Source organism: Rhinolophus ferrumequinum, chromosome 23, assembly GCF_004115265.2.
Source record: "Rhinolophus ferrumequinum isolate MPI-CBG mRhiFer1 chromosome 23, mRhiFer1_v1.p, whole genome shotgun sequence".
NCBI classification, from domain to species: domain Eukaryota; kingdom Metazoa; phylum Chordata; class Mammalia; order Chiroptera; family Rhinolophidae; genus Rhinolophus; species Rhinolophus ferrumequinum.
In genome coordinates, this window is record NC_046306.1 from 25,513,629 (window position 1) to 25,539,422 (window position 25,794).

Sequence of the window (25,794 nt, forward strand, 5' to 3'; positions counted from 1 at the left end):
GGATACAGAAACAGATGTCTTCCGTAGAGCTGCAGCCATCTCTCAGAAACTCCTGGATGGTTGGTGATACAGTGACCATGATGCTGTAAGCACATGTTCCATCACCCGCAGTGGCCTGGTATTCCAGTTACAGCATCTGGCCATCCAAAGACCACAGCAAAGGTCTGCAGAGACTGCACATGACCCCAACCAGCAGGAGGTACAGAACTACATGAGGCTTTCCACCCAATAATTTGTCCTTTATCCTAAAAGTTTAGTAACTTGATCAAATCAGGTCTTGTCATTGAACAACTATAAAAATTTCCTAAAATACATGTGCTATTCCAATCCTTGTGTTCTTTTCTTCGGGTTACGGGGAACTGCCAGCCCCTTAGTGTCTCTAACAAGCTCTTAAGCTGACATGTTTTTGACTGAGGAGGAGCAAAGTGCATAAAGATACAGTTTGGGCACCCCCTATGTCACTTGAAAGAGATGTGGATTGAATTATTTGGAGTCTTGTTTCTGTGCTCCCTCTGTTTCTTTCCTCTTTTAAACTTGCATAAACAGGCCTCTGGCTTAAATATCAGATGTAAATGTGTTTTCAGAAGCCTCAGTAGTCTTTCTCAGGAAACACTTCATAGTCAGAACTCTACAAAAGTGTTGCAGTGGTATGCATTCAATTTCCATGGACGGATTTAAGTTATTTTTACCTTAAGTACAGTATTGTGTTTTAAAAAAATATAGATTGAAAGAAAATATAGAGAGAGAGAATGAGAGGGGGAGAGGGAGGGAGGAAAGGAGGTATGGGGAAGAAAGAATGAAAATGATTGAGACTTCTTCAGGCTTCCAAGCAGAAAAGCAAACCATGTAAAAGGGAGAAAAATCAGCCATCTCTCAGACTGGCCTCAGCCTTCTCCATAGCAAAGTTCAGTACTAATGTTTAAGGGAGCAACATCTGCAAAGTTCTGGAGGAAAGAAAGGGTAACGCAAGAATATTTTACCCAGCCAAGCTGTCATTCAACTGTAAAGCTAGCAAGCAGATACTATTCTTAAAGAATTTAAAGAAATGAGTACATATGAGCTTAACTAAAAAAAGGCTACTAGGCTAAAATCCAGCCAATTAAGAATTAAAGCCTGAAGAAGAAGGTAAGGGGACTGTGAAGAGATTGATTCAGCTAAAATATGGCACTAGTACTAAATAACTATAGAATTATAGAACCGAATTGGAATGTTACAAACCTCAACAATGTAAAAATCATATAGGAGGAAATGCGAGTGCTAAGGTTTTCAACTTTTAAAGCAGGAAGTGAGTCGAGTTTGTCCAAAATTAAATTGTGTGTAACTTTAAAGTGAATTCAACCCCTAAATTTTTCATTTTTAAAAAGAGTAGAATATTCAAACAATACATAAAATAATAGCTGGTGTTAATCTGTGTACTATTCATATTTAATAAATGTCACCATTTTGTTAAACTTGTTTCAGATCATGTATAAAATATTTAAGCCAAAAGGAATGGTTTAGAGAAAAATACTGAATAGCAATACATTTACCTCTCTGGTTAGGAAATAAAACATTGTTAATATAGTTAAAGACCCCATCATTCATGCCCCTCCAAAATCCCAGAGATTATCAATGTCCTGATTTTGTGGTGTCATTTGTTCACATATTTTCATACTTATATATAAACATATATTAGAATTAATAAATTTTCTGTTTGTAGTCTTTATAGAAACAGTATGCTGTAGTTCACTTTTTAAGCTTTGAATTGTTTTGAGATTTATGTTGATGATATGCTTGAGTTTAGTTTTTGCTTTGTGTAATTCTGTTATATTTACTATAATTTGTTAATTTATTTTCTGTTGATGGACATTTTTTTCCTTTTTGCTATTGTGATAAAAACTTTCTTACATTTTGTTTAATATAATAATATTTTTAATAATAAAATAACTTTTATCTAGGGAAACATATAGAAAATAAATAAACATTTAAAGTATAACAGTAGCATTGGTTTCCCTTTGATTTTTTTCTATTAAATTACATAAAAATTTAAATTGACAGTATTTATTAAAAGTATCACCTATAGCATGACCCCCTTTATATAAATATATATTGTCAATCTTTTCTTGTGTCTGTACATGTGCATAGAAAAATGTCTGAAATGATGTTTATTTAATGTTAATGATACTCATTTTTAGGTGGTGAAATGTGGGATCATATTTTAAGATTTTAGCTCTTTATATTTTGGCATTGGTTACATTTTTCATAATGAGTATTATGATTTTAATAAGAAAAATAGTGATGTTTTCCTCAAAGAAAATAAAATAAAAGGGAATATTCTAAGATATTGAATGTGATTAAGCTGCGATACAAGAGTATAGATGGTTTTCTTTTTGGCATTTTTTTTGGTATAAAATGTATTCATAATGTAATTGAAATGCTATAATAATCTAGCTTTTTAAAAATATGACTTTTAAAAAATCAATTAGATAAAGAAAAGGGAAAGTTAGGAATTTTCTTTTACTTAATTATCATCCCTTTTTCAGTACCTGTCTTCAATTTCATATGATTAAATGAAGGAAGAATTATAGTGATAAAAGTTTAAGTTCTTGAGTATGATGCTACCTTCAAGTGATTTAGACTGTGTGTAGAAGAGGTTTCAGGAAGCAATTAGACACTTACAGTAGATTTATTTCTTTCTTGTCCCGAGGATGTGTAGCCCAGTGCCCCTTCCTGAGTTCTCATGTACACAGTGGGCACAGATGTTAGGTGTGTTTGCCTAGGTGCCTCCCCATATGCATGGCAGATGTAATGAGCATCTCCAAGCTGGATTATATCACAAATAAGAGAGTACGAGATGTTCTGTTTTGTCATTTGGGTGAAAATATGATCTGTTTGTTTTGTAGGTATGACCTTGCTTCTAGGGAGTGGCTTGCACTGAATCGTTCTGTGAACAATGTGGTTGTTAGATATGGTCATTCTTTAGCATTATACAAGGTAAAATGTCTCCACTCTGTACTTTGCTAGAAACTCACCTCTTCCACAGTGACTTTTATCGTACTATGTGATTGAAAAGCTATTTAGTGTTGTTATTTTCCCTAATCTTTTTGATAGTGGTAAAATACATATCACATAAAATTTATCATCTTAACCATTTTTAAGTGTAAAATTCAGTAATATTAAATACATTCGTACCGTAATGTTGTGCAACCATCACCACCATCCATCTCTGCAACTCTTTTCATCTTGTAAAACTGCCGCTCCGTGCCCATTAAACAATAACTCCTCATTCCCCCCCCCCCAGCTGCTGACAAGTGCCATTCTACTTTCTGTCTCTATGATTTTGACTTCAGTGTTGGTTTTTAATTGGGAGGAAAGTTTTCTGTTTTGGGAGGGTATATAGTTGGCTAATGTATAAGCAGAAGTTAAAGCTGAAACTAATTTAACCTGAGAGGTTTTAATGGATTCAAATTGTACTGGGATATTATGATTGTGGTACTAAATGGTTAAAAATTAATATAGTGTAGATTAGTGTTTATGTTCATTAGCAAGATTAGCCAAGAGCAGCCACATTGCACTGAACAATCATTTTCATTTCCTTGTTTTTGTGGTTTATGGTAGGATGAGAGAATTTTTCAGCTTTATTTTTCCAAGTCATTTTATTACTGTAAAAGATCTTGTGTGAGGAAGTCCAAGAAAAGTGGGAAATGTTAGGAGATATAGATCTGATTTATTTTATTTTGTTCTTTTTGCCATCCTTTTCCTAGTATTTTACTGAAAGATGCATTTTACTAAAACTTTTTAAGCTAAGCATAATATTGTGGTTTTGGACTGCTCCTTTACTGTTCTCAGATTTGATCCTTTCAATGTTTTATAGAATTTTGTTCACATTTTTTCCCTAGGATAAAATTTACATGTATGGAGGAAAAATTGATTCAACAGGGAATGTGACCAATGAATTGAGAGTGTTTCACATTCATAATGAATCATGGGTATTGTTGACACCTAAAGCAAAGGAGCAGTATGCAGTGGTTGGGCACTCGGCACACATTGTCACTTTGAAAACTGGACGAGTGGTCATGCTGGTCATCTTTGGTCACTGCCCTCTTTATGGATATATAAGTAATGTACAGGAATATGACTTGAGTGAGTATATATTTTCCAGTGGATTTTTTTGAGTATCACATTTAAAACCTTTATCCTTATTAACTATGACTTGTTTAACGAGATTCAACCTAACCTTAACTCAGTACTTTATCTTGAAATGCAGTTAACATTGATGTATTACTAGTGACATTCAGATTATTGATGCTGCTGTGTAGTATAGATTTGTTAATATCAATATGGCAAGGAGCCAAAGATGGCAGTAAATGCTTTAGGTGTTGAAAATCAAATAAGTAAATAAATACATAAAAGGGTTCAAATAAATATTCTAAAGAAAAAAATTATGTGGATAGCCCTTTAGAAATTGGTTTAAGGGAGTGTAATTACCCCTTAGTATGTAATCTTTCCTTTGGTTAAATTTTATTTTATCTCTTGTTGTAGAGTAGGAGTACCAGCTATAATTGGTATTTTGAGAGAGTAGGCCCATGAAGTCCATCTTTGTATTGGTCAATAAAGGTCATGGGGAATTGAGGGGAAGTGTTCAACTATGGGGAATCTGAGTCTTATAAGTTTCATGTAATTCTTTTTCTACATGGCATATTAGAACATCATAACCTTTAACAGATAAGTTTGGCCGCCTGACTTTGTTATAAGTTTTATGTGGTCTTCCTTTAAAAATAAAAAGATAAAAGAAAGTTGTCTGTATCAGCCCTCCTGAAATCTCTTCTCTTGTCCTAAGCTATTTGGTAATTTTAAATGTTAGGAGGAGCCTTCAACATTTGCCTTTAACTGTTTTCCCTGTTCAGATAAGAACACGTGGAGTATATTACATACCCAGGGCGCCCTTGTCCAAGGGGGCTATGGCCACAGCAGTGTCTATGACGAAGGGACCAGGGCCCTGTATGTTCATGGAGGTTACAAGGCTTTCAGTGCCAATAAATACCGGCTCGCAGATGATCTCTACAGATACGACGTGGACACACACATGTGGTGGGTGCTTTTTCTTGAGCTTTCAGATTAAGGTGTGAATTCTGGCAATCGCTGGGAAGATACGCTGCTATATTTCTGTTTGCAGGCCTAGCAGGTAATTCTTTTCAGTATTGTAAATAGAGAAATTGGGCAGTGGGCAGAAGATAATAAAATAGTATTTATTTTGTTGCATTATTCCATAATTTTGTAGCAGGTTGATTAGAAAATGCTTAGTATTTTTTGACTGGTTTTCAATTTTCATACACTCAGTACCACTGTAAAATTTTAGCTCTTCAGAATCCTGAGGAATAAATTATTCTATGTAGCTGAGTTTATGCACACTGTTGTAATTAAGTAGACTATATCTGTTTTTTAACTTTTCTTGATGGCTAAGGTATCATCATTGGAGTCAGTTATTGGGGTCAATGTCATTCCATAAAATCATCAAACAGAGATGGTCTCGGTACCTAAAAGATTAGCGCTCTCCTCACTCTGAACTATATATTGATCTATATAAAGTATGCTAATTTTAATAAATGCAAAACAAATTTCAGTTAATGAAATAATGTAATTATAAAGCAATGGTTTCTCTCTTTTCGTAGTTCCCTACATATTTGAGACCATGCTATGGATGCCATTATATGTTCTGTCTGTCATTAAAAGTGTCCTTGTTAGTGGCTGGATGATACTCCATCGTGTGGGTATACTGAGCCTGTATAGTTGGAAGTTTTGGTTTTTAGCTTTTGTCCTATTGATAAAGCATTGTGCGCAGGCTTCTGTCTGTATTTCACATAATTTCTACCCAGAAACTGGAATTATAGGTTCACAGGCATGACCATTTTTAAGGCTTTTAATATATTTTGTCACAATTCTCATAGGTCTTTAAGATTTTACATGTTTGTTTATTGTTGAGAAAGTTACCAATATATAAGGAAAATTCCAGAAGTATTTGCACATTTGGGTCTGAAAATAAGAAAATGCTTATGTTTGCATTAGCAAATAGGTGATATATATTCTAATAAACTAACCATGTGTTTATTATTTTTAAATAAACTCGAAAGGACCATTCTTAAGGACAGCCGATTTTTCCGTTACTTGCACACAGCTGTGATAGTGAGTGGAACCATGCTGGTGTTTGGGGGAAACACACACAATGACACATCCATGAGCCATGGTGCCAAATGCTTTTCTTCAGATTTCATGGCTTATGACATTGGTAAGTTTCCCAAAGCCCCTTTTTATCTTCAAGAGTTCTTTGTTTATAAGTAAGATTTTAAAGGAAACAAAATATTGTAGGTTAAAAATGGTCAGGCCATTTCAAAGAGGCCTGAGCAGTATTTTTAATGTTAATTTGACAGTGTTACATCTATTAAAAAGCATTACTTCTATATTCAATTATTTTTGAAGTCACTCCTTTAATCGGTTGAATGTTAATTTTTGAGCATGAGTTGGGATAGCTGGGATCGTTTGTGTTACAAATGCTTTACTTAGTAGTGTCATGTAGTTGTTGACCACCAGCAGCAGTGTGTTAAGTTGGTTTAAGTATATAGCTTTATCTCATTCCTTAGAAACTGTTTTCACATGTAAAAAAAAAATTTTGGTGTGGTAGTATATTTGACCAGAAGAGGGCAGTATTTATTCACGCAAAACAAATACTAGGCGTTCTCTTGTATAAATATCATCAGACGTTCATTTTTGTGCCAGCCACTGAGCTGAACATTGGGGATTGTAAGATGAATAAGTTACAGCTCTTGGCCTCATAGTGGGGGAAGCAGAGAACTGAGCACACAGTATAATTGCAATTCAAGGGGTACTCGCTCTGAGATGAATATATGAGAGCACCTACGGACATCCCTTAACTTACGGGGGTAAGGGTTGTGGTCAGGGAAAGCCTTCTCGAGGAGGGGCCATCCAGGCTGTGTCCTGGGGAACACTGGGAAGTCAGCGAGGCGAAGTTAGGCAGGACTTCTCAGCTGAAGGACTCCCATGTACAGAGACAGAGAGGCGGAAAGAGACCATGCCACATAGGTCCTTGGGGCCTGTGAGTGGTTAGTTTGGGCTGTATCTTAGCAGCACATCGTGGAGGAGTGGCTTCAAGTGGAACTAGAAAACCAAGCAGCTATCAGACTGGTCAGATCTTGAGGACCCTCTTATGTCATGCTGAGGAGCTTGGGCTCTTTGAAGAATCTTACAGAAGAGGTGACAGAATCATATATGTGTTTTAGGGGCATCTCTTTGTGGCATTATGGTGAGTGGTTGGGAAGGGGCAACATGGGAGACGAAGGCTGTTGCTCTGAGGAGGGTTTGAACCAAGGCTGTGGAAATGTCAATGAGAATGAAGAGAGATAGATGGGTTTGAGAATAACTGTTTTGAGAGAGATGAAAGCATCTTTATTCCCGGTGTCTAGTGTGGACCATGGTAGATGGTGCTTTTTACCAAAGCTGGAAATAGAAGGAGAAGGACAGGGCCTGGTAGGAGGCAAGTAAATTGAGTTTGGGGGCATGTTCAGCTGGTGGTTACTGTGGGATGGAGCAATACAGAAATCAGTGGGAAGCTCCAGGAGGCGGTGAACTTCTGTAGGGAGCCTGTGTCATCAGGGATGAGCAAAGAGCCAGGAGACAGATGGATAAAGAAGTGGCAAAGGGAATGGAGACTGTGAAACCATGTCAGAGGAGTAGGAAGAAAGTGAGGCCGATTGGTGACCTGCGAGGATACAGTTAACAATGGCTACAGAGGGATTAAAATAAGGACTGGAGAGTCTTTCAGATATAGCAACAAAGAAGTCATTTATTTATTACCCTGTAGACATGGAGGAGTCATCCAGATGGCAGGAGGCTAAAAAATAATGTAAAGTGAGATCTATGCAGTGAATGTTGACTATTTTAATTAGGAAAACTTACCTATGAAGGGAAGAAAAGGGGTAAGTTGAGTGCCCCCTTGGGCATGTTTAAATGTTGTGGTGAAAGCCAGGTGCATTAAGAGGAGGGGGTCCCTGCCACACTGTGGTTTTAGGGAAGGAAGCAAGGTGGGTGGGCAGGAAGCCAGAGGAGCTGATGGCCTCTGTTCTTCCTGAGACCACAGAATCTAGGCTGGGTAGGAGAAGGAAGGGAAAGCTGTTGTTGTCAAGGTTGAATAAAGATCTGGACTGAGTAGAAGGAAGAACCTTTGCTTAGTGGGTGTGAATGTCCAAGTATCGCAGAGGAGACAGCGAGTGTGAAATATGAGGTTGGCGGGGGTTAGCAGCACCAGCTGACGGTAAGGTCCAGAAGAGAAGTTGCTAGCATGGATCAGAACAAAAGAAAATTACTAGATTTAAGGGATCTAGGAAAGGACTTCTAAAAAATAAGATAAAGTATGAATTTTTTTTTTTTTTTAGTTTTAATTTTGCACCTGTATTTTCCTGTTTCAGCTACTGTTTGGGCAAGTCAGTATAGAGTAGGAAATAATTATGGAACCTCCGTGTTTTATTTTCATACGTTTTGAAAAATGTAAAATTTGCTTAAGTTAAAAAACATTCTAGCAGATAAAATTGATAAGCAACAGAGTTCGTGGTGTGGGTGTCGGATGTTGGATCCGACATTCACTGATGGATGTTGGAGACATTCACTAATTAGGATTGCCTTTCTTTCATGCCCTGCTGTTCTACTGCTACTGCATTTTACCTCAGAAATAATGGTGTGACTCAGAAAAAGCGAGAGACACATTTTATAAGGCTGTGTTTGTTACAGTGTTCGTGCCAAAGAAAATGGCAGTTCCTATTGATTATGAATGGCAGCCCCTTCTGAAAGGTGTTTTTCTTGCTCCTAGCTTGTGATCGCTGGTCAGTACTTCCCAGACCTGATCTCCACCATGACGTCAACAGGTTTGGCCATTCAGCAGTCTTATACAACAGGTAACTCGAGAAGTGCTTGCTTCTTTTCTCTTGTGTCTAAAATGAAAATGAAGTAAAATATAAGGTAGGATTGGACTTACATATTATTTGCAGGATTTCCTCATCCTGTTAGTTTGTCACAGAATTATGTAGGGATGAATTTCCTGATTTATATTTAAAATGTTTGATACGGATTGGAATTACTTCTAATGCCTTGTTCATTAGATTGTAGGAGTATGCTGTTTAGTGTTGTCTGAATGCATGGGACAACAAAAATTATGTGCAGTTACTGTCTTATGGCCTCTGCTATTTGTTACCATTTGCAGTACTTAGGTTGTCAAGTTCCTTGTAGTTGTATCTGAGTGATAAGGAGAGATTTGAAAAAACAGAAAGAGGGCACTTCAGATAGGGTGTAGGTAGGGGAACAGAAATGGGGAGACCGTGAAGCTTTATATACAAGACTGTCTGTAGTCTGGATAATCTGAAGTCCGCCCCACGTCTCGTTGCCTTGCTCAAAAATGCCTGGCGCCAACTAACAGAGCTCTTCATTCTGCTCCTGGAAAAGATGTCACATAAGGGAGATTCAGAGTGGTCTTTTCTACCTGTTCTTTACAGGATGCTTTAAAGATTTTTGATCTGTTAAACAGCCTAATCATATTATTAATTTTTCTCCTTTTGTTTTTGCTGTTATTACTGTTGTCTACTTCACCTTTAGAAATTTTAGGCCTTATCAGTCCTGAAACTGTTTAAATGCTATAATGCCTATATGATGTTAGGATTCCTTCTGCTTTCAAAATTTCTGTTGTGATGATGGAAGTCAGATGAAGGTAATTCATCTTGGGTTAGGAAAGATAAGAAAGCAACATATCTTGGAGACGTGAAGGGAGAATGGAAAGAATTCCAATACTTACATATTGGAAAAAGGTGACATCTTTTATAGAGTAATCACTTAGCTAAAATTTATTATGGTTTTACTATGAGAACTCTTGCTAGGTATATACTAAAGCAGAAGGATTTTAACTACTTTACTCATTTGAAGTATTATCTTGAATTGTAATCTGTTATTTCCTCGGTAAGGAAAACCCAGTTTTCTAAGTGCCTCTCGATTGTTTTCATCTGAAAAGCAGTGGGGCCATTTTGTCATCATTTTGCCTATGTGCCTGGCCTCAGCTCATTTCATCTTTATATTCCTGGTGTTCTCTTAGCACAGGATTTGGCACATAATAGGCATTTGCTAAATGGCAGCTGTTACTACAGTGATGATAACTAGCAAACACCTAAGTGGGTCTTCTATTAAAACATTCTGAGGTTTTATACAAACTCAGAAGTTGACAGTTTACCGTAAGATATAATTAACCATGAATCAAAATTGGGAGTTGGCTTGCCTGAGTTATAAGAATGCTTTTATTTTTGTATAATTCCAAGGGTGTGTTTGAGCCTCTATGTGAGTGTCTGCGTATGTGGGCAGAGTTGGAGGGGCAGGGCATGACAAGGGACGTCATGTAGTAGGACACAGTTCACCAAAAGAGAAACTTGGATTGACATGATTTCTTTGTTTTGAATAGTGGTTCTCTTAGCCGACCAGCAGTGTTGGGTGTTATCCTTGTGGTTTTTGAGGGAGGCAGGAAGAAGAACGGGCTGTGAGACACTGAGGCTGCCATAGCTGCAGCTGTTCCTTTCAGTTGGCTGCTCCAAGTCTCTTCGAAGAACTCTGCCTACCCTCAAGTAGCTGACTTGTGACCAGATGGATTCAGAATGGCTGAGAACACCAGCTGTACTGGGAGCAAGATGGAGCTTTTTAAGCAACAAATTGACTAGTTGAATCTAGACTGCGTAATGTGATACTACGCAAGCCAATAGTGAGGTTAAAAATTAAAACTGGTGTTCGTTTTTGGTTGTTGAGGTGTCAGTTTTCAGATATAGTAACGAATACTTAGTTTTAGTTTTTTAGACCGTGGTTGATTTGTGGGAAATTGAGGCACAGTGAGAATGAATTACTTAATACCTTTATGCTTTAGTTCTTTAGTCCTTGGTTTAGTTTTTTAGTCCTTGGTTGATACGAGGGAAATTGAGGCACAGTGAGAATTAATTACTTAATACCTCATTGTGGGTTAATATCGGTCTTCGTGGCATTTCAGTCTCAGAGTTGGAAGAGATCCTTGAAATCATCTGTTCCAAACTCCCACTTAATGTAAGGCATTCCTTTTAAACATGGTCAGGGCTGGTGAACATGCCTACTAAAGAAGATACCCTTTAAACATGTCAGGGAAGGGAAAACTCACCCAAGAAGGGGGCTCCAGTTATTAGCAAGCTCTCCTTTGTAGTATCAGGAATCCGCTTCTCTGTATCTTCTGCCTATTGATCTTACTTCTGTTCTTTAACTCTTTGCAAGAGAAGCACAAAATCCTCTGCCACACAAAGCTTCCTCTGATATTTAAGGGTAGTGGTGTCTCACCTGTCTATACAGCCCTGGCCTAACTCCTTCTTCAGGTTCTAATCTGGCACAGTATTTGGCAGGTTTGAGGTTGTCCCGTGAACATCACACAAGAGGCACAGAGACACCATGTGTGTGGCAGATGTGGCCCGTTATACTCTATTACAAACTGCATCACTTTGATAACCTGTGGCTTTGGTCTCCACAATAGTATTTTAAAAACTTTCTCTGGACCTATTGTATAATACAATTGCTTTTGTTTTAAATATGTGTGATTCTACATGTATGGCCTATTAATAGATTTATTGAGATATAACTGGTATACGCAGTAAACTGAATATATTTGAAGGGTGTAATTTGATAAATGTTGACATGCATATACAGTTGTGAAATCACCACAATCAAGAAAACATATCCATCACTCACAAAAGTTTTCCTATCCTCTTGTTCAAAAATTTCCCACCTATATTCATGAGGGATATTGCTCTGTAGTTTTCTTGTGATTTCTTTGTCTGGCTATTACTGGACTCAGAATAAATTAAGAAATATTCTTTCCCTCTCTATTTTCTGGAAGAATTTGTAAAGGATTGGTATTACTACTTAAATGTTTGATGTTTGGTAGAACTCATCTGGGCCTGGGCTTTTTCTTTGTGGGAAGATTTTAAATTGGTAATTCAATCTCTTTACTTGTGATAGGTTTGTCTATTCAGATTTTCTGTTTCTTGTTAAGCAGGGGGGGTTTACCAATTACTTTTTAAATTGTAGTAAAATTTTCATAAGATTTACCATATTAACCATTATTAAGTGAATGGTTCATTGGCATTAAGTACACTCACATTGTTGTACAGCCATCACCACCATCCATCTCCAGAACTTTTTCCATCTTGCAAAACAAACTCTCTATCCATTAAACAGTAAGTCCCTGTTCTACCCTTCCCCTTGCTTATGGCAACTACCGTTCTACTTTGTATCTCTATGAATTTGACTACTTTAGGTACCTTATATAAGTGGAATTATATAGTATTTGTCCTGTTGTGACTGGCTTATTTCACTTAGCATAATATCTTCAAGGTTCATTCACCCATGTTGTAGCATGTGTTAGAATTTCTTTCATTTTTAAGGCTGAATAATATTCCATTGTGTGTGTATGTACGTATGTATGTATGTATGGTGTGTGTGCATCCGTGCCACATTTTGTTTTTCCATTCTTCTGTTGATGGACACTTGGGTTGCCTCTACCTTTTGGCTATTGTGAATACCGCTGCTATGAACTTGGGTAAACAAATATCTGTTCAAGTCCCAGCTATCAATTCTTTTGGGTCTATACCCAGAAGTGGAATTGCTGGATCATACTGTAATTCTACTTTAAAATTTTTTGAAGAACTAGTCAGGTTTTTTTTATTTATTTATTTTTTTATTACTTTCAGGTGCACAAAACAAAGTACTGCTTAGACGTTTATCATTTATATCCCTCACACTGTGTCAACCCCCCTCCCCCAATCCACTATCCCTCTGACATCGCACAGAGCCATTACATTTCCACTGTCTATATTCCTAATGCTGTACCCCGCTTCTTGTAAGTATATACATACATACATATATATATATATATATACACACACACACATATATATATATACACATATATATATAAACTTGTAGTTGACATTCATTATTGTTCAGCTTCAGCTTTAGGTGTACAGCACAGTGATCAGGCATCTACATCATCCCTGAGGTGGTCTCTCTAATGAGACAAGTGTCCATCAGATACCCTATAAAATCTTCACATTATTGATTACATTCCCCAAATTGACTTACATATCCCTGCGGCAATCTTGGGGTTACTGACTGTGCTTTCTAATCCCCACTTTCCCCTTTATCCCCACCCCCACCCCATCTAGCAAGCCTCAATTTTTCCTCTATGTCTCCAAAACTGTTTCTGATTAGTTCATTCACTTATTCTCTTCTTTAGATTCCACATATAAGTGAGATCATACGGTATTTGTCAGTTGTGATCATATTTTTCTTGTCAGGATTTTATGTTGACAAATTTCTCCCTATTATTGATTTCTAATTTAATTCCATTGTGGTGGTCAGAGAACATACTCTGATGATTTCCTTATCTAAAAAATGTATTGAGTTTTTTGATAGTCTAGCATACGGTCTACCCAGGAAAATGTTCCACATGCACTTGAAAAGAATATGTATGCTGCTGTTGTTAGGTGGAGTGTTCTATAGATGGCAAGTCAAGTTGGTTGATAATATTGTTCAAGTGTTGTGTATCCTTGCAGATTTTATGTTTTGTTCTCTCCATTATTGACACTGAGATGATAATGAAGGCTCCAACTATTATTGTTACTTTAGTATTTCTCTTAAGACAGGCCTGCTAGCAAAGAATTCTCTTTGCTTATCTGGGAATTTCAACTTTATATTTGAAGGATAGTTTTGTTGGATAGAGAATTCTTATTTGACACTTTCTTTCCATACTTTTCACTGTCATCCCTCTGCCTTCTAAGAGCCTCCATTGTTTTTTAGCCATTAATCTTCATGTGACTCTCTTGTATGTGATGAGTTGTCTTACTTTTGTTACTTTCAAGATTTTCTTTGTTTTGGGCTGTCAGCAGTTTGATTAGAATGTATATAAGTGTGGATCTTTTTGTGTTAATCTTGGAGTTTGTTGAGATTTATGGATGAAATTTTCATCAAATTTGGGGAAGTTTTCAGCCATTATTTCTTTAAATGTGTGTTCTGCCCTTTCTCACTGTCCCTCTAGGACTCCCGTTAAATGTATGTTGAACATTTGATGGTGTCCCACAGGTCTTTGAGGCTCTTGTCATTTTCTTCAATATTTTCTTTTTCTTCCGATTGTAGAAGCACTATTGATCTGTCTTTAAGTTTGCTGTTTCTTTCCCTACCAGCTCAAATCTGCTGTTGAATCCTTCTAGTGAATTTTTCATTTTACGTATTGTACTTTTCAATTCCAAAATGTCCATTTGGGTATTCTTCATTATTTATATCTCCTTATTGATATTTTCTATCTGTTGAGTCATTGATGTCATACTTTCACTTAATTCTTTATATATAGCTTCCTTTAGTTCTAAGAATATAGTATCTACTTTGAAGCCTTTGTTTCCTAAGTTCAACATGTAGGCCCCCTCAGAGACAATTTTGATTGTTTTGTTTCCTCTGTATTAGTCAAATTTTTTGTTTATTTGCATAGCTTCTAATATTTTGTTGAAAACAAAACATTTTAGGTAATATAGTGTAACAGGTCTGGATTCTGATTCCCCAACCATCACCACCGGTTGTTGTTTTTGCTGTTTGTTTAGTGTCTTACCTAGACTAGTTCTTAGAGTCTGTTTCCCCCAATGTGCCATTGCTGATTTTTATGCCTAGTTTTTTTTTTAATTTGACTTCTTAGGCATTGCCTCTAAGCCTCTAAGTCAGTGTTGCTTAGTGATCAGCCAGTGATTGGTCAATGGTTTTGCTTAAGCAATTTAAGCCAGTAAGGATTCCATTCTTTGCTGATGGATCTGTATGTGCTTTGGGGGAATGTATACAAGTTTCCGGAGGTTTACAAGTGTGCCCTGGTTTTTATTTTCTATGTTTTCAAGGCATCATGTTCAGCCAGAAACAAGTAGATAGAAAGGGGCTTCTCCATTATATTCTGAGCTTTTTGCAGTCATGTTCAAACACATCTTTTCGATCCACCAGATATGTGAAATCATTATTAAGGTACACTGTGATCACCATCTCTCTTAAGGGGAATTGGGCTTGACTTAAAAGGCTGGAAATCCTGACACTGGACCCAAGGAAGACTTGCACTTCTGGCATCAGCCAACAAAGTCTCCCACTGAGAGACAACTACCAATTTTCAAAATGATGAGCTGATTTTTTAGCATTCTCCAAAGATGACAAATGAGGTTTCTTTTGTGGGGAGGAGTTGTATATCATTATGAACTCATGGATTTAAAAATGTTTTATGTGTTTCAATCTATTGTAATTTTTATTCTTATTAAATTTCAAACATTTCCCAATTTTGGTCAGTAAGTACTTCTTTATGTTAGCTCTTGATTCTTCTCAATACTACCATAGTCTTCCTTTCTTTCTGGCATGCCAAGATCTTCTGGGCTCATCATGAACATTTCTTGTCCCAGACATGAAATGAGACTTTTCTCTAGAGTCTTAGTTTTTTTGAGGGGTTGGGGAGAGAATGGGTTTTAGATATGACAGTGGTAAGTACTAGTCGTGTTCATTGCTATGGAGTTGGTCATTGTTTCTAGGCCTTTTTAAGAAGACAAGTTAAACAGAAACTTTGTTGTTATTCTTTTCCTTAAAGAGAAAAATGAATTTGTGTGTGTGTTTGAGCTTCTTCTTCCCTTAGTAGATAAATGTTTGCACACTTTATATATACTTTTCTCTATATTTCCTTCCCCCCCACATAACCATATATCCTAGAGATTACTCCATAGCAGTATGTAGAAATCTTCCTCATTCCTTTTTTTTTATTAGTTTCAGGTGCACAAAACAATGTAATAGTTAGACATTTACAATTTATATCCCTCACAGTTCCTCATTCCTTTTTAAATCTACTTAACTATATCATTGTGTGGATGCACCATAGTTTATACATCACATTCCTCATTAATAGACATTTAATTTGAGTCTTTGCTGTTTGAGTCTTTGCTGTTGTCATTAACTTTCGTGAGTAGTTTTGTGCATAGTTTCACATATACTTCTTTTTGTACTTTTACTATTATATCTTTGTGACAGACTTCTGGAAATGTGATTTTAGTTTCAAGTGGTAAATGCATAGTTTTGTTAGATATTGCCAAATTCTCCTTTATAGGCTGTACCATTTGTATGCCCAGAAGCTGTGTATGAGAGTGCTCATTTCCCCACTGCCTCACCAGTCCATATATTTGTCAGACTTGTGTTTTGAGGTTTAGAAATAGTCCCTCAGTATAATTTTAATTTGCATTTTTCTTATGACTGAAGTTAATCATCTTTTTATATGTTGGAGGCTGTTTCCATTTTTTCTCTTGCAAACTGGCTGAAGCTCTCTAAATTAGGGATGTTCCTTTCCTTGTAACACAGCTTATAAATAATTTTCTCACAGTGTTTACCATTTCTCTTTTACTTTGCTTATATTCATTATTCTACTTTGCTTATATTCACTATTCATTATTTTCTATACAAAAGTATATAATCAAATTTTTCAGTATTTTTTTTTTATTACCTTCTGTATTTTAAGTCATGGGGATTTTTTTCTACTCTCAGGTTATAGAGTAGTTCACCAATGTTTTCTTCTAGTGCATGTGTGGTTTCCTTTTTTTTTTTCCCCAAGTGGTTCTTTGATCCATTTGGAATTTATTCTGGTGTAGAGAATGAGAAATGGATTCAATTTTATCATTTTCTATGTTTATTTAGTTACCTTGATACCACTTACTGGAAAGTCCATCTTTTCCCCACTAATTTAAGATGCCACATTTACTGTGTGCTAAATTTGCATGTGCACTTTTATCTGTTTCTTATTGGTTTATGTTTTCATTACACTGTTTTAATTAGGGAGGTGTTGCCTGTGCTTTTTAAATTGTACATATTTATTTTTAATATTTAAAAACATGTAGATACAGAATTATGTGTTTAATTTTAAACGATGTTAGCTTACCATGACACTAAAATATTCCAGGGAATGCTGGTTAAAAGTCTTCAGGTTACCATGAGAACTTTTTAATATAGTTCTGTAAAAAGAAGGTGGATTATTGGAACTAATGTGGGTAGGACAGGCCAGAACGAAAGGTTGGAATTTGGGAGAGAAGGGTATAAGAATGTGTTTTGAGATCTTGAAAAATAATTTCTTACAGAACTTTTCGTATATAAGATTTGTCAAGATTATAAAAAGTGTATCATGCCTTTGTTTGCATAAGGTTTGTTTATATAAGGTTTCAGTTTCAGGAAACTAATCTCCCCCCTTTTTTCTTTTAGCTCCATGTATGTATTTGGTGGTTTCAATAGCCTCCTCCTCAGTGACGTCCTGGTCTTCACCTCGGAACAGTGCGAAGCACATCGGAGTGAAGCTGCTTGTGTAGCAGCAGGACCTGGCATCCGGTGTGTGTGGGACACTGACTCATCTCAGTGTGTCTCCTGGGAGTTGGCAACTGAAGCACAAGAAGAAAAAATAAAGTCAGAATGTTTTGCCAAAAGAAGTATGTTTTTTCTCTTAAAATTCAATTAATTTGAGATCTTGTTTTATTTGAATATATGAACCAGCGTATGTACACTTTTTATATTCATTTTATTATCCAAAATTACTTAGCAATAACTTATGCAGAGGCTTTATGGGTGTTTGAAAATTGGTTTGTAAACATCTTTACTATGGATGGGAACATGCCATGTGGCTCCTAGAAGCTGACTATGAATCATGGAGACCAAAACCTCCTTGGCATTCACAGACTTTGTATACCGACTCCAGAACCTGGCTGCAATTGCTTTGAGGCAATACAATACAGTGATTTTTGTGTGTGTGTGATGGTGGAAGTGTTTTATATCTGCACTGTCCCAATATGGTAGCAACTAGCCACATGTGGCTATAAAACACTTGAAATGAGACCGGTGTGACCGAAGAACTAAATTTTTAATTTCAATTAATTTAAATTAAAAACTACATGTGGCTAGTGGTTACCATATTGCACAATGCAGTTGTAACTTTAAGGATGAGATTAGAGGGCCAGCCCAGAGAAGCTGTGTGGAGGTAGATTGTTCTCATAGATAGAGGTAGAGTTGCTATCTTTTCAAAGTACTATTCTTTTCTAGCTTCTCTAGTTGGGCACAGCCATGATAGCAGGAGAGACAGTTGTTGAGGATGAGCAGTGATCCCTGCTTCTAGAACCTCCCTTTATGTTTTCCAAGCTTTCTTCATCTTGCCTCCTTAGCTTCTTACCCTTTTACTCTGACATATAGCACAGTGCAATCCAGTGAAGTAATATGTGAGGAAGTCCTTTTAAAGTGAGAAAAATGTCTCTGCAAAATGTTTGTTTACCTTAAGTATGTTGACTATTGAATTTCTTGACTATTATGGTGTAGTAGTTACTATGAGACTTATAGTGGATAGAAACAGCTTTCACTCTCCTGGAATGCCCCAAATTAAGCTGAACATAAATCCTCAGTAAGAACAGCCAGGCAACCTTGCAGGTTCATTGGTGGGCTGGTGAGTGCTGGAGAACTGAGATGAGCAGAACCTGGTAGGGTTGGTGACTGTCTCCTAAAAGGTGTAAAATCAATGAGATATAGTTATTTTTTAACCAAATTTTTAAAGTTCAAGTTAAACGTACAAGTTTATAGGAAATAATATTTACTTATCTTAGGTGGGTCAATATGAGCCCATTTGCTGTTAACTCATCTCAAAAATATCGCCTCCACGGTTCACTCTGCTTTCTGTTTGGGCCCGGTCCTTGGGGTGATGACCAGGGCAGGAAGAGCAACCCAGGAGCAGTTGCTGGAGTCTTTGTGAGGGAGGGCCCTGCTTTTTCTTGTCCATGGATTTCACCACGTGCCATGTCCACGAGTGATTCAACAGATGAGGCAATATGGTTGTGCAGCTTTTGTTGCTGACCTTGACCTGTCTACGGTCAGTCAGAAGGAGATGCAGCAGATCTGTAGTAACCCAGAAGTTCTCAAACTTGCACCCTTGAATTTACATATGTGTGTACAAAATGTAGCTCAGCCTAGCGCCTCCTTTGTGGTTCTGTGGTGCTGTCGATTTCCTGTGCCCTGATTAGCCTTTCATTTATAGCTGGGAGTAATGGCTTGGTCGCCTGCCTTACTTTGTTTGGCTCCTGGGCAGCTCTTGGTATTCATTCTATTGCTAGTTGATTTTTTTTCTTGGGAAGAAAATGTTTAAAGAACCAGACCTACTTCCATTATATCTTGTTGTTGAATTAAATTAGCCTATCTTTGTTTTTCACTTTCTTTGTACTTTTGTTGGGGGAGTGGGTACAAAATATGTCTTCAGATTGTTTACTTATTTCTAAATACTGTTTTAGCATGAACATATCGATATATTTTCCTAACAGTTGCACTTCTCATTTTACTTCCCAACCCTTGTTACTTTTTTTTTTTTAACCTCAGTTTCATATTGTGCTCAATAGCAGCTGTAATGTTGACATTTCTGAGGAAGCTATCACAGTTGATAAGTTTTTCTTCTCTTCATAGCTCTTGACCATGACAGGTGTGACCAGCACACGGATTGTTACAGCTGCACAGCCAACACCAACGACTGCCACTGGTGCAACGACCACTGTGTCCCTAGGAACCACAGCTGCACGGAAGGCCAGGTCAGGGGCGCTTTCTCAAGGATTTTGGGGGATGGACAAATCCTGAGTGAGGTTAGGTGTACATTATAGTGTGTATGGCATAAATACTGGCCCCGAATCATTTTTAAAACCTTCAGTATAGATTTGGATTTTATTATTGCTCAGGTTTTCTTTTAGGAAGGGATGCTTTATACATCCTAATGTATCTTATTTGTTCATTTATCTGTTTACAATTGGCTTCCTCAGTTAGATTTTGTTGTTTTTAGTATCCTGTTTGTCTTCACCATGAGTTTTCTCTGTGGATATAAGAGAAAAGCTTTTGTCCACTGTGTTCTAGATCTCCATTTCCAGGTATGAGAACTGCCCCAAGGATAACCCCATGTACTACTGTAACAAGAAAACCAGTTGCAGGAGCTGTGCCCTGGACCAGAACTGCCAGTGGGAGCCCCGGAATCAGGAGTGCATCGCCCTTCCTGGTAGGCCTTGCAGGAGCATCTTGTGTGTGGGTCCAGACTGCACACACCTGCCCCCAGTACTGTGCAGCCTAGATGAAACCCAGCAGAGGGGAGAACTCATTTCATCCATTCATCCCCCACACCACTGCTATAGTTGTTATTTTTTAAAACAAAATAACAGTTCTTAAGTATTTGCTCCTATCCTTTGAAATAAAGTGAAGCATCATCTGCTGCTCTGGATAACTGAATGACAGTTTGGCTTCGTATCATCAAGCCTGCTCCATTGTCTGTCTTAGCCCCACTCTCCTATGGAAACGGAATAGAATGCAGCGGTCTGCACAGCCAGTCTACTGGGCACTTTATGAAGAGTGCTTCTTATTGATCACTGCAGTTAGTTTGTAGGAGAGATGCCCATGTCAGCAGCACCTCCTGGGGTGCTCCCCAGCCCCAAATACATCAAGTTTTGGCACTTCTGAGTTTCGGGATGATGTGTTAGGGGGCCTGAGGCCAGCTAGCCATGACTGAAACTCTGTGATATATTTGCTCAACCCGGATATCCAGGAAGGGGGACTTCTGTGGCTCTGTGCAACGTCGAGGCATGTACAGGGCAGTTGAGTTCTATCAGGCACCTTTTGAATGTTCTTTGGAAGTACTTGATTTAGCTTGCATGAGTGGGCTTTTTGTTCTTTATCTCATTGCATTTCAAAGCTTCAGTGCACAGCAGAGTACTTGTGGATCTTGCTAGAAGTCAGATTCTGGTACAAATCTGGGTGAGGCCCTAGAATCTGTATTTTAAAAAGCAGTGACACTGATGCCACACTTTGAGAAGCAAATCTTTATTTGCTTTTAAATGATCCCTGTCCCATGGTACCTTTAATTTATTTCACTGACCATTAGTGAACGTTGTTGATGGTGTCTCCAGGGTACTTTGGTTCTGGTGAAGTTGCTTTGCTCACTCACTGTCTTCAGGAAGACTTCACAGCTTCTGTGTAGTTCTTTGGGTGGGTTCAGGGCGATCGCAGTAGCAGATTGCAGGCTTGCTTTGTGCTGCAGCTGTATCACTTTGGGTTTCCCCCCCCCCCAAAAGGATTTTTCCTCCTCACTTTTGGGATGATTTGTGCACTTGATTTCACCTTCCACTTGATGTGAAAGCAGTGCAACTTTTGAAGACTATAGACTTGTTCACTCACCAACTCATTTCTATTCTTGCAGTTTTATACCCCACCCTTCCTAATTGTTCTTCAAAAGGAGGTTTATAAAATCCAACACTGGCACCAAACAGGCATTTTCCTCTATGATACAAGACTGTCTTCTTCAATCCAAAGTCCTGGACTGTGGTCTTACACTCAATTAGGTAGATACTCACGGGACAAAGCTCTTTCAACAGAATATGTTTGTTCAGATCCAGGAAATATGACTGATAAACATTTTTAAAATTTGTATCTTCTGTATTTGGTCCTTAGTAATGTGTCTGATGCCCTCACCACACCCTAAGGAAAGACCTGGAACTCAAATCTCAAAAACCATTTAGGTTTTCAGTAATTCAAACTGGTAATGTAGTAGTTTTATATGATTTCTAAAACGTTTTTTCTCTCTCTCTTTTGCAAAAGAAAATATCTGTGGCATTGGCTGGCATTTGGTTGTAAATTCGTGTTTGAAAATTACTACTGCAAGGGAGAATTATGACAACGCGAAATTGTCCTGTAGGAACCACAATGCCTTTTTGGCTTCTCTTACATCCCAGAAGAAGGTGGAATTTGTCCTTAAGCAGCTGCGAATAATGCAGTCATCGCAGAGCATGGTGAGTTAAAATCCTGAGAACTTAAGTTTCTGATATGTACCTTTCTACTGAGGGCATAAGTACAGCTTACCTGTGATGCGTTTGGCAGGAAGAGGGGTGTGTGTTCAGTGTAATAGACCATGGAACTGCACTGTCAGGTTCTCTTCCTCTACTACCTTCTTTCTTACCTTAAAATTTTTAACATTTATTTTTACTAGTCATATCTATTAAATGATAAGATAGTTGAATAATTACATGTGTATTGAATAGTAACGTGTATCTGCACATATCCTTGTGACATCAGTAGCTGATTTCGTATCTGGTTTATCCCTGGGTTCTGCTGTGGGGGAGGAGAATGTCACTGCTAACTAGCTAGGTTGAATTAAGCCACCTGAGTTTCTGATTTGCGGTTTTATTAATGTGTATTATGATTTAATGTTTATCACCCTAGGAAATGTACACCTGTTCGGGTCCTTTTTAGACCTGGCCAGTCCAAAAGGAGAGGGTACCTTCTTATCAAGAGTTTTTGAGCACAGAAAGGCGCCAAGTTCTCTTCCTGTCCGCGCAGTGCTTTCAGGCGGCTTGTAGGTGACATTCCACAATCACATTTGGTTGTTCTGAGTCCATAGTTCTACACTGAGTCCATAGTCCTTCGCTCAGTTAAGGAGACACTCCTAGGACAGAGCTTTTCAGCACCGCTGGCTGTGGTACAGAGCAGTGTGGGGGAATGTTCGTCCAGTGAAGCAGGAGCAGGAATTGGCAACACTTCCTTGGGTGTAGCCTTCTTAAGTGAGACGTGGAGTGTGGTCTGCGTCCTGGCCACACGTGGTCTCTGACCACCGAGAGTGCCATTCTGCAACCGGTAGGAGGTGGCCTATATTTTACTTTTCTCCAGTTAGTCTTTTTTCCCACAAATTTGGTATGGTGTGGACACTCAGCGGCCAGTATGGCGACGTTTTACATTTTATATTTTGAAAGCTTTTTCAGATTTCATAATCTCCACTGGAGACTGACTATGTTGTTTGTTTCTTTTCGCCTCACCCCTAGATATGGGCCTCTCCCAGTGTTCTGTCCTTGGCAACATGTTGGCTGATGTTACATGTAGTCACTCCCTCAGGAAATGTATTGGCTTATAGCTTTGCTCATTACTAGTGACTCCCAATTCCATGTGTCTGAAAGAATAGCTAGTTAGAAGGATTCAGCTATCCCAGCTGGTCACAGATATCATATCTTGTCCATCTTCTCTCTTCCTCAGGTTTTCTAGCTCTAGAAGGTTCTGGGTAGTCTGATCTGCTGGGACTACTTTTATATAACAGGAATTCACAGTCCTGTGTTAAGATTGACAGATGAGAGACAACTAAAGTTGCACAGCTGTAAGTTTAGACTTAGAGCCCAAGCTTAGGAATATATGGATAAACAAGAAGGAGCACCCAACCTAGCCTTTAGGGCAGAGGTAATCTGGCTGAAAGACAGCCAGAAAGAGGTAGCCCCTGCAGGTGAGAAGGAGTGAGGTGAAAAGGTAAAAAGGGAAGGGCTCTCTGTGCTCATGCAAGCTGTGGAGATTGAGGGGTGAGCTACGGTAAGAGTGCATGGCTGGCTGCAGGCTGGGTGGAAGGGAATTGCTGTAGCTGGGCCGCCTGAAGGATCAAGGCCAAATCCTGAGAGGCCTTGTCTACAATGCTAATGGCTTTGAATTTCATTGTGAAAGTAAAGGGAAATTATCAAAGGACTTTTGAAAAGCATTAATTTTAATTATCTTTTTAAAAAAATAATACATATTTCAAAGGAAATTTAGAAAATACTAACATTAAAAATAAAATAAATATTACTCATTACAACTAAAATAATACTTTTGGGTGTGTGTTCCTTTTAGATCTTTTAATAGGCATGCTTTTTTTATCTTCTCAAAAATGAAAATACATTATACATTTTGTTTTGTAACTGCCAAAATAAGGAATATCTTTCATTTCTGGGCTAAACTTTATATTTTTATTTAAAAAAATTTTTTTTTAATGTAACGGGAAGAAAATTTCAGTAGAGTAGGAGACAGAGATTCTCCCAGGGGTTTACTGCCCTGTTATTCTGTATAAAATTCAGTGCCAGCCAATACCACCCAGCTAAAGGTGGAAATCTTCAATCATTTGAACTGGCCAGTACCTCAGAACAGGCTTAGACAGTGATCTTAGGATAAGTGTATAACTAATATTTCATAAATATTGGCAGCACATTTAAACCAAGGTTGGAGGTGATGACTATCTCTTCATAGAATTTGTCATAAGATGTAAAAATTTGGGAATTTGATTATTGCTTTGCTATTAATTCTTTGAAATTTTTGATATATTATTTTCTCTGAGCTGTATTTTTGTTCTTTATAAAATGGCCATATTGAAGTGCCAGGCATGATATATAACAAAGATGATGGTTTATCCTGATCTGCCCTGGGTGAATCTGGAGGTAGAGAGGTTTTCCTGTATCTGTGAGGTCTATGTACCTTCCTGATTTTTATTGAGAAACCTGTTTTGGTCAAGATACTGATTATATTCATAGCCATGTCTGTTTTGCCTATAGTCCAAGCTGACCTTGACCCCGTGGGTTGGCCTTCGGAAGATCAATGTGTCCTACTGGTGCTGGGAAGATATGTCCCCATTCACAAATACTTTGCTACAGTGGATGCCATCAGAGCCTAGTGATGCTGGATTCTGTGGAATCTTGTCAGAACCCAGTACTCGGGGCTTGAAGGCTGCAACCTGCATCAACCCACTCAATGGTAGTGTCTGTGAAAGGCCTGGTAAGTATATGGGGGAATTATGCGGTATTGGAAGTTCATTGAAAGAGAAAACTGTAGGAGGCATAGTTAGGTATTGAGATGTATGAAATATTCATGAAAAACAGATGGAGTACTGATTTCAAGCATATGACGCAGAGTATAACCCAGAATTTTAGAAGCAGGAGGAAATAGTCTCTGGCTCTGAATAGTATGAGCAATAAGCCAAAATAAAAATAACACTACTCAAAGAACCTAATATTCTGATTTAACAATGAGATTGATTGGTTTGTTGACCACAGAAAGTATTGAGAATTGCTCTGAAAGGCAAATTTCTTGGTGTTGGCAGAGAAATGCTGTGGAAGAAAGAACCAGCAATACAAATAAAAGCAAAGAAAAGATTGGAACAGACAGTGCGGGACAAAAGGGACAGTGGGGAGAAAAATGATGAGAGCAGTTCTCATCAAAAACAGAAACAACCTGGGCGGCCAGGTGGCTCAATTGGTTAGAGCACAAGCTCTGAACAACAGGGTTGCCAGTTCGACTGCCCACATGGGCCAGTGAGCTGCGCTCTCTACAACTAGACTGAAGACAGTGAGCTGCCACTGAGCTTCTGGAGGGTTGGCCAGATGGCTCAGTTGGTTAGAGCTCGAGCTCTCAGCAGCAAGGTTGCCGGTTCAATTCCCACATAGGATGGTGGACTGTGCCCCCTGCAAGTAAGATTGAAAACGACGACTGGACTTGGAGCTGAGCTATGCTCTCCACAACTAGACTGAAGGACAACAACTTGGAGCTGATGGGCCCAGGAGAAACACACTGTTCCCCAATATTCCCCAATAAAATTTATTTAAAAAAAGCAAAAACGAAAAACAAAAAATCAGAGCAACCTGATGTGCTAAAGCTGTGGGGGAATACTAAGGAACGACCACCTGGAGTAGCTTCCCAGGTTTGAATCTCTCCTCTGGGCTACATTTAGGCATCTTAAAGGCAGGCCCGGGCAGCATCTGCAGCATGCAGACCAGCCCAAAATGTGCATCTTCCTGCGGAGGGACTCACAAGCAATAGGTGGGATTTTGTGAGCACTTTTGGGAGGCTGGACTCCACTGCCATCGTGTCTCCTTTTAG

General features: G+C 38.1%; 1 protein-coding gene across 6 annotated transcripts in view; it reads left to right on the forward strand.

Moving 5' to 3' along the window:
* ATRN (attractin) overlaps positions 1-25,794 on the forward strand; it is a 142,525-nt gene that overhangs the window by 51,297 nt on the left and 65,434 nt on the right. For all 6 annotated transcript variants that reach the window (XM_033095114.1, XM_033095109.1, XM_033095111.1 and 3 more), the window contains exons 7-16: positions 2,883-2,973; positions 3,879-4,122; positions 4,887-5,070; positions 6,111-6,265; positions 8,858-8,942; positions 17,344-17,564; positions 19,570-19,691; positions 20,008-20,146; positions 21,736-21,926; positions 24,474-24,693. In XM_033095114.1, the coding sequence (XP_032951005.1) occupies positions 2,883-2,973; positions 3,879-4,122; positions 4,887-5,070; positions 6,111-6,265; positions 8,858-8,942; positions 17,344-17,564; positions 19,570-19,691; positions 20,008-20,146; positions 21,736-21,926; positions 24,474-24,693 (1,652 nt within the window). The remainder of the gene's footprint in view (positions 1-2,882; positions 2,974-3,878; positions 4,123-4,886; positions 5,071-6,110; positions 6,266-8,857; positions 8,943-17,343; positions 17,565-19,569; positions 19,692-20,007; positions 20,147-21,735; positions 21,927-24,473; positions 24,694-25,794) is intronic.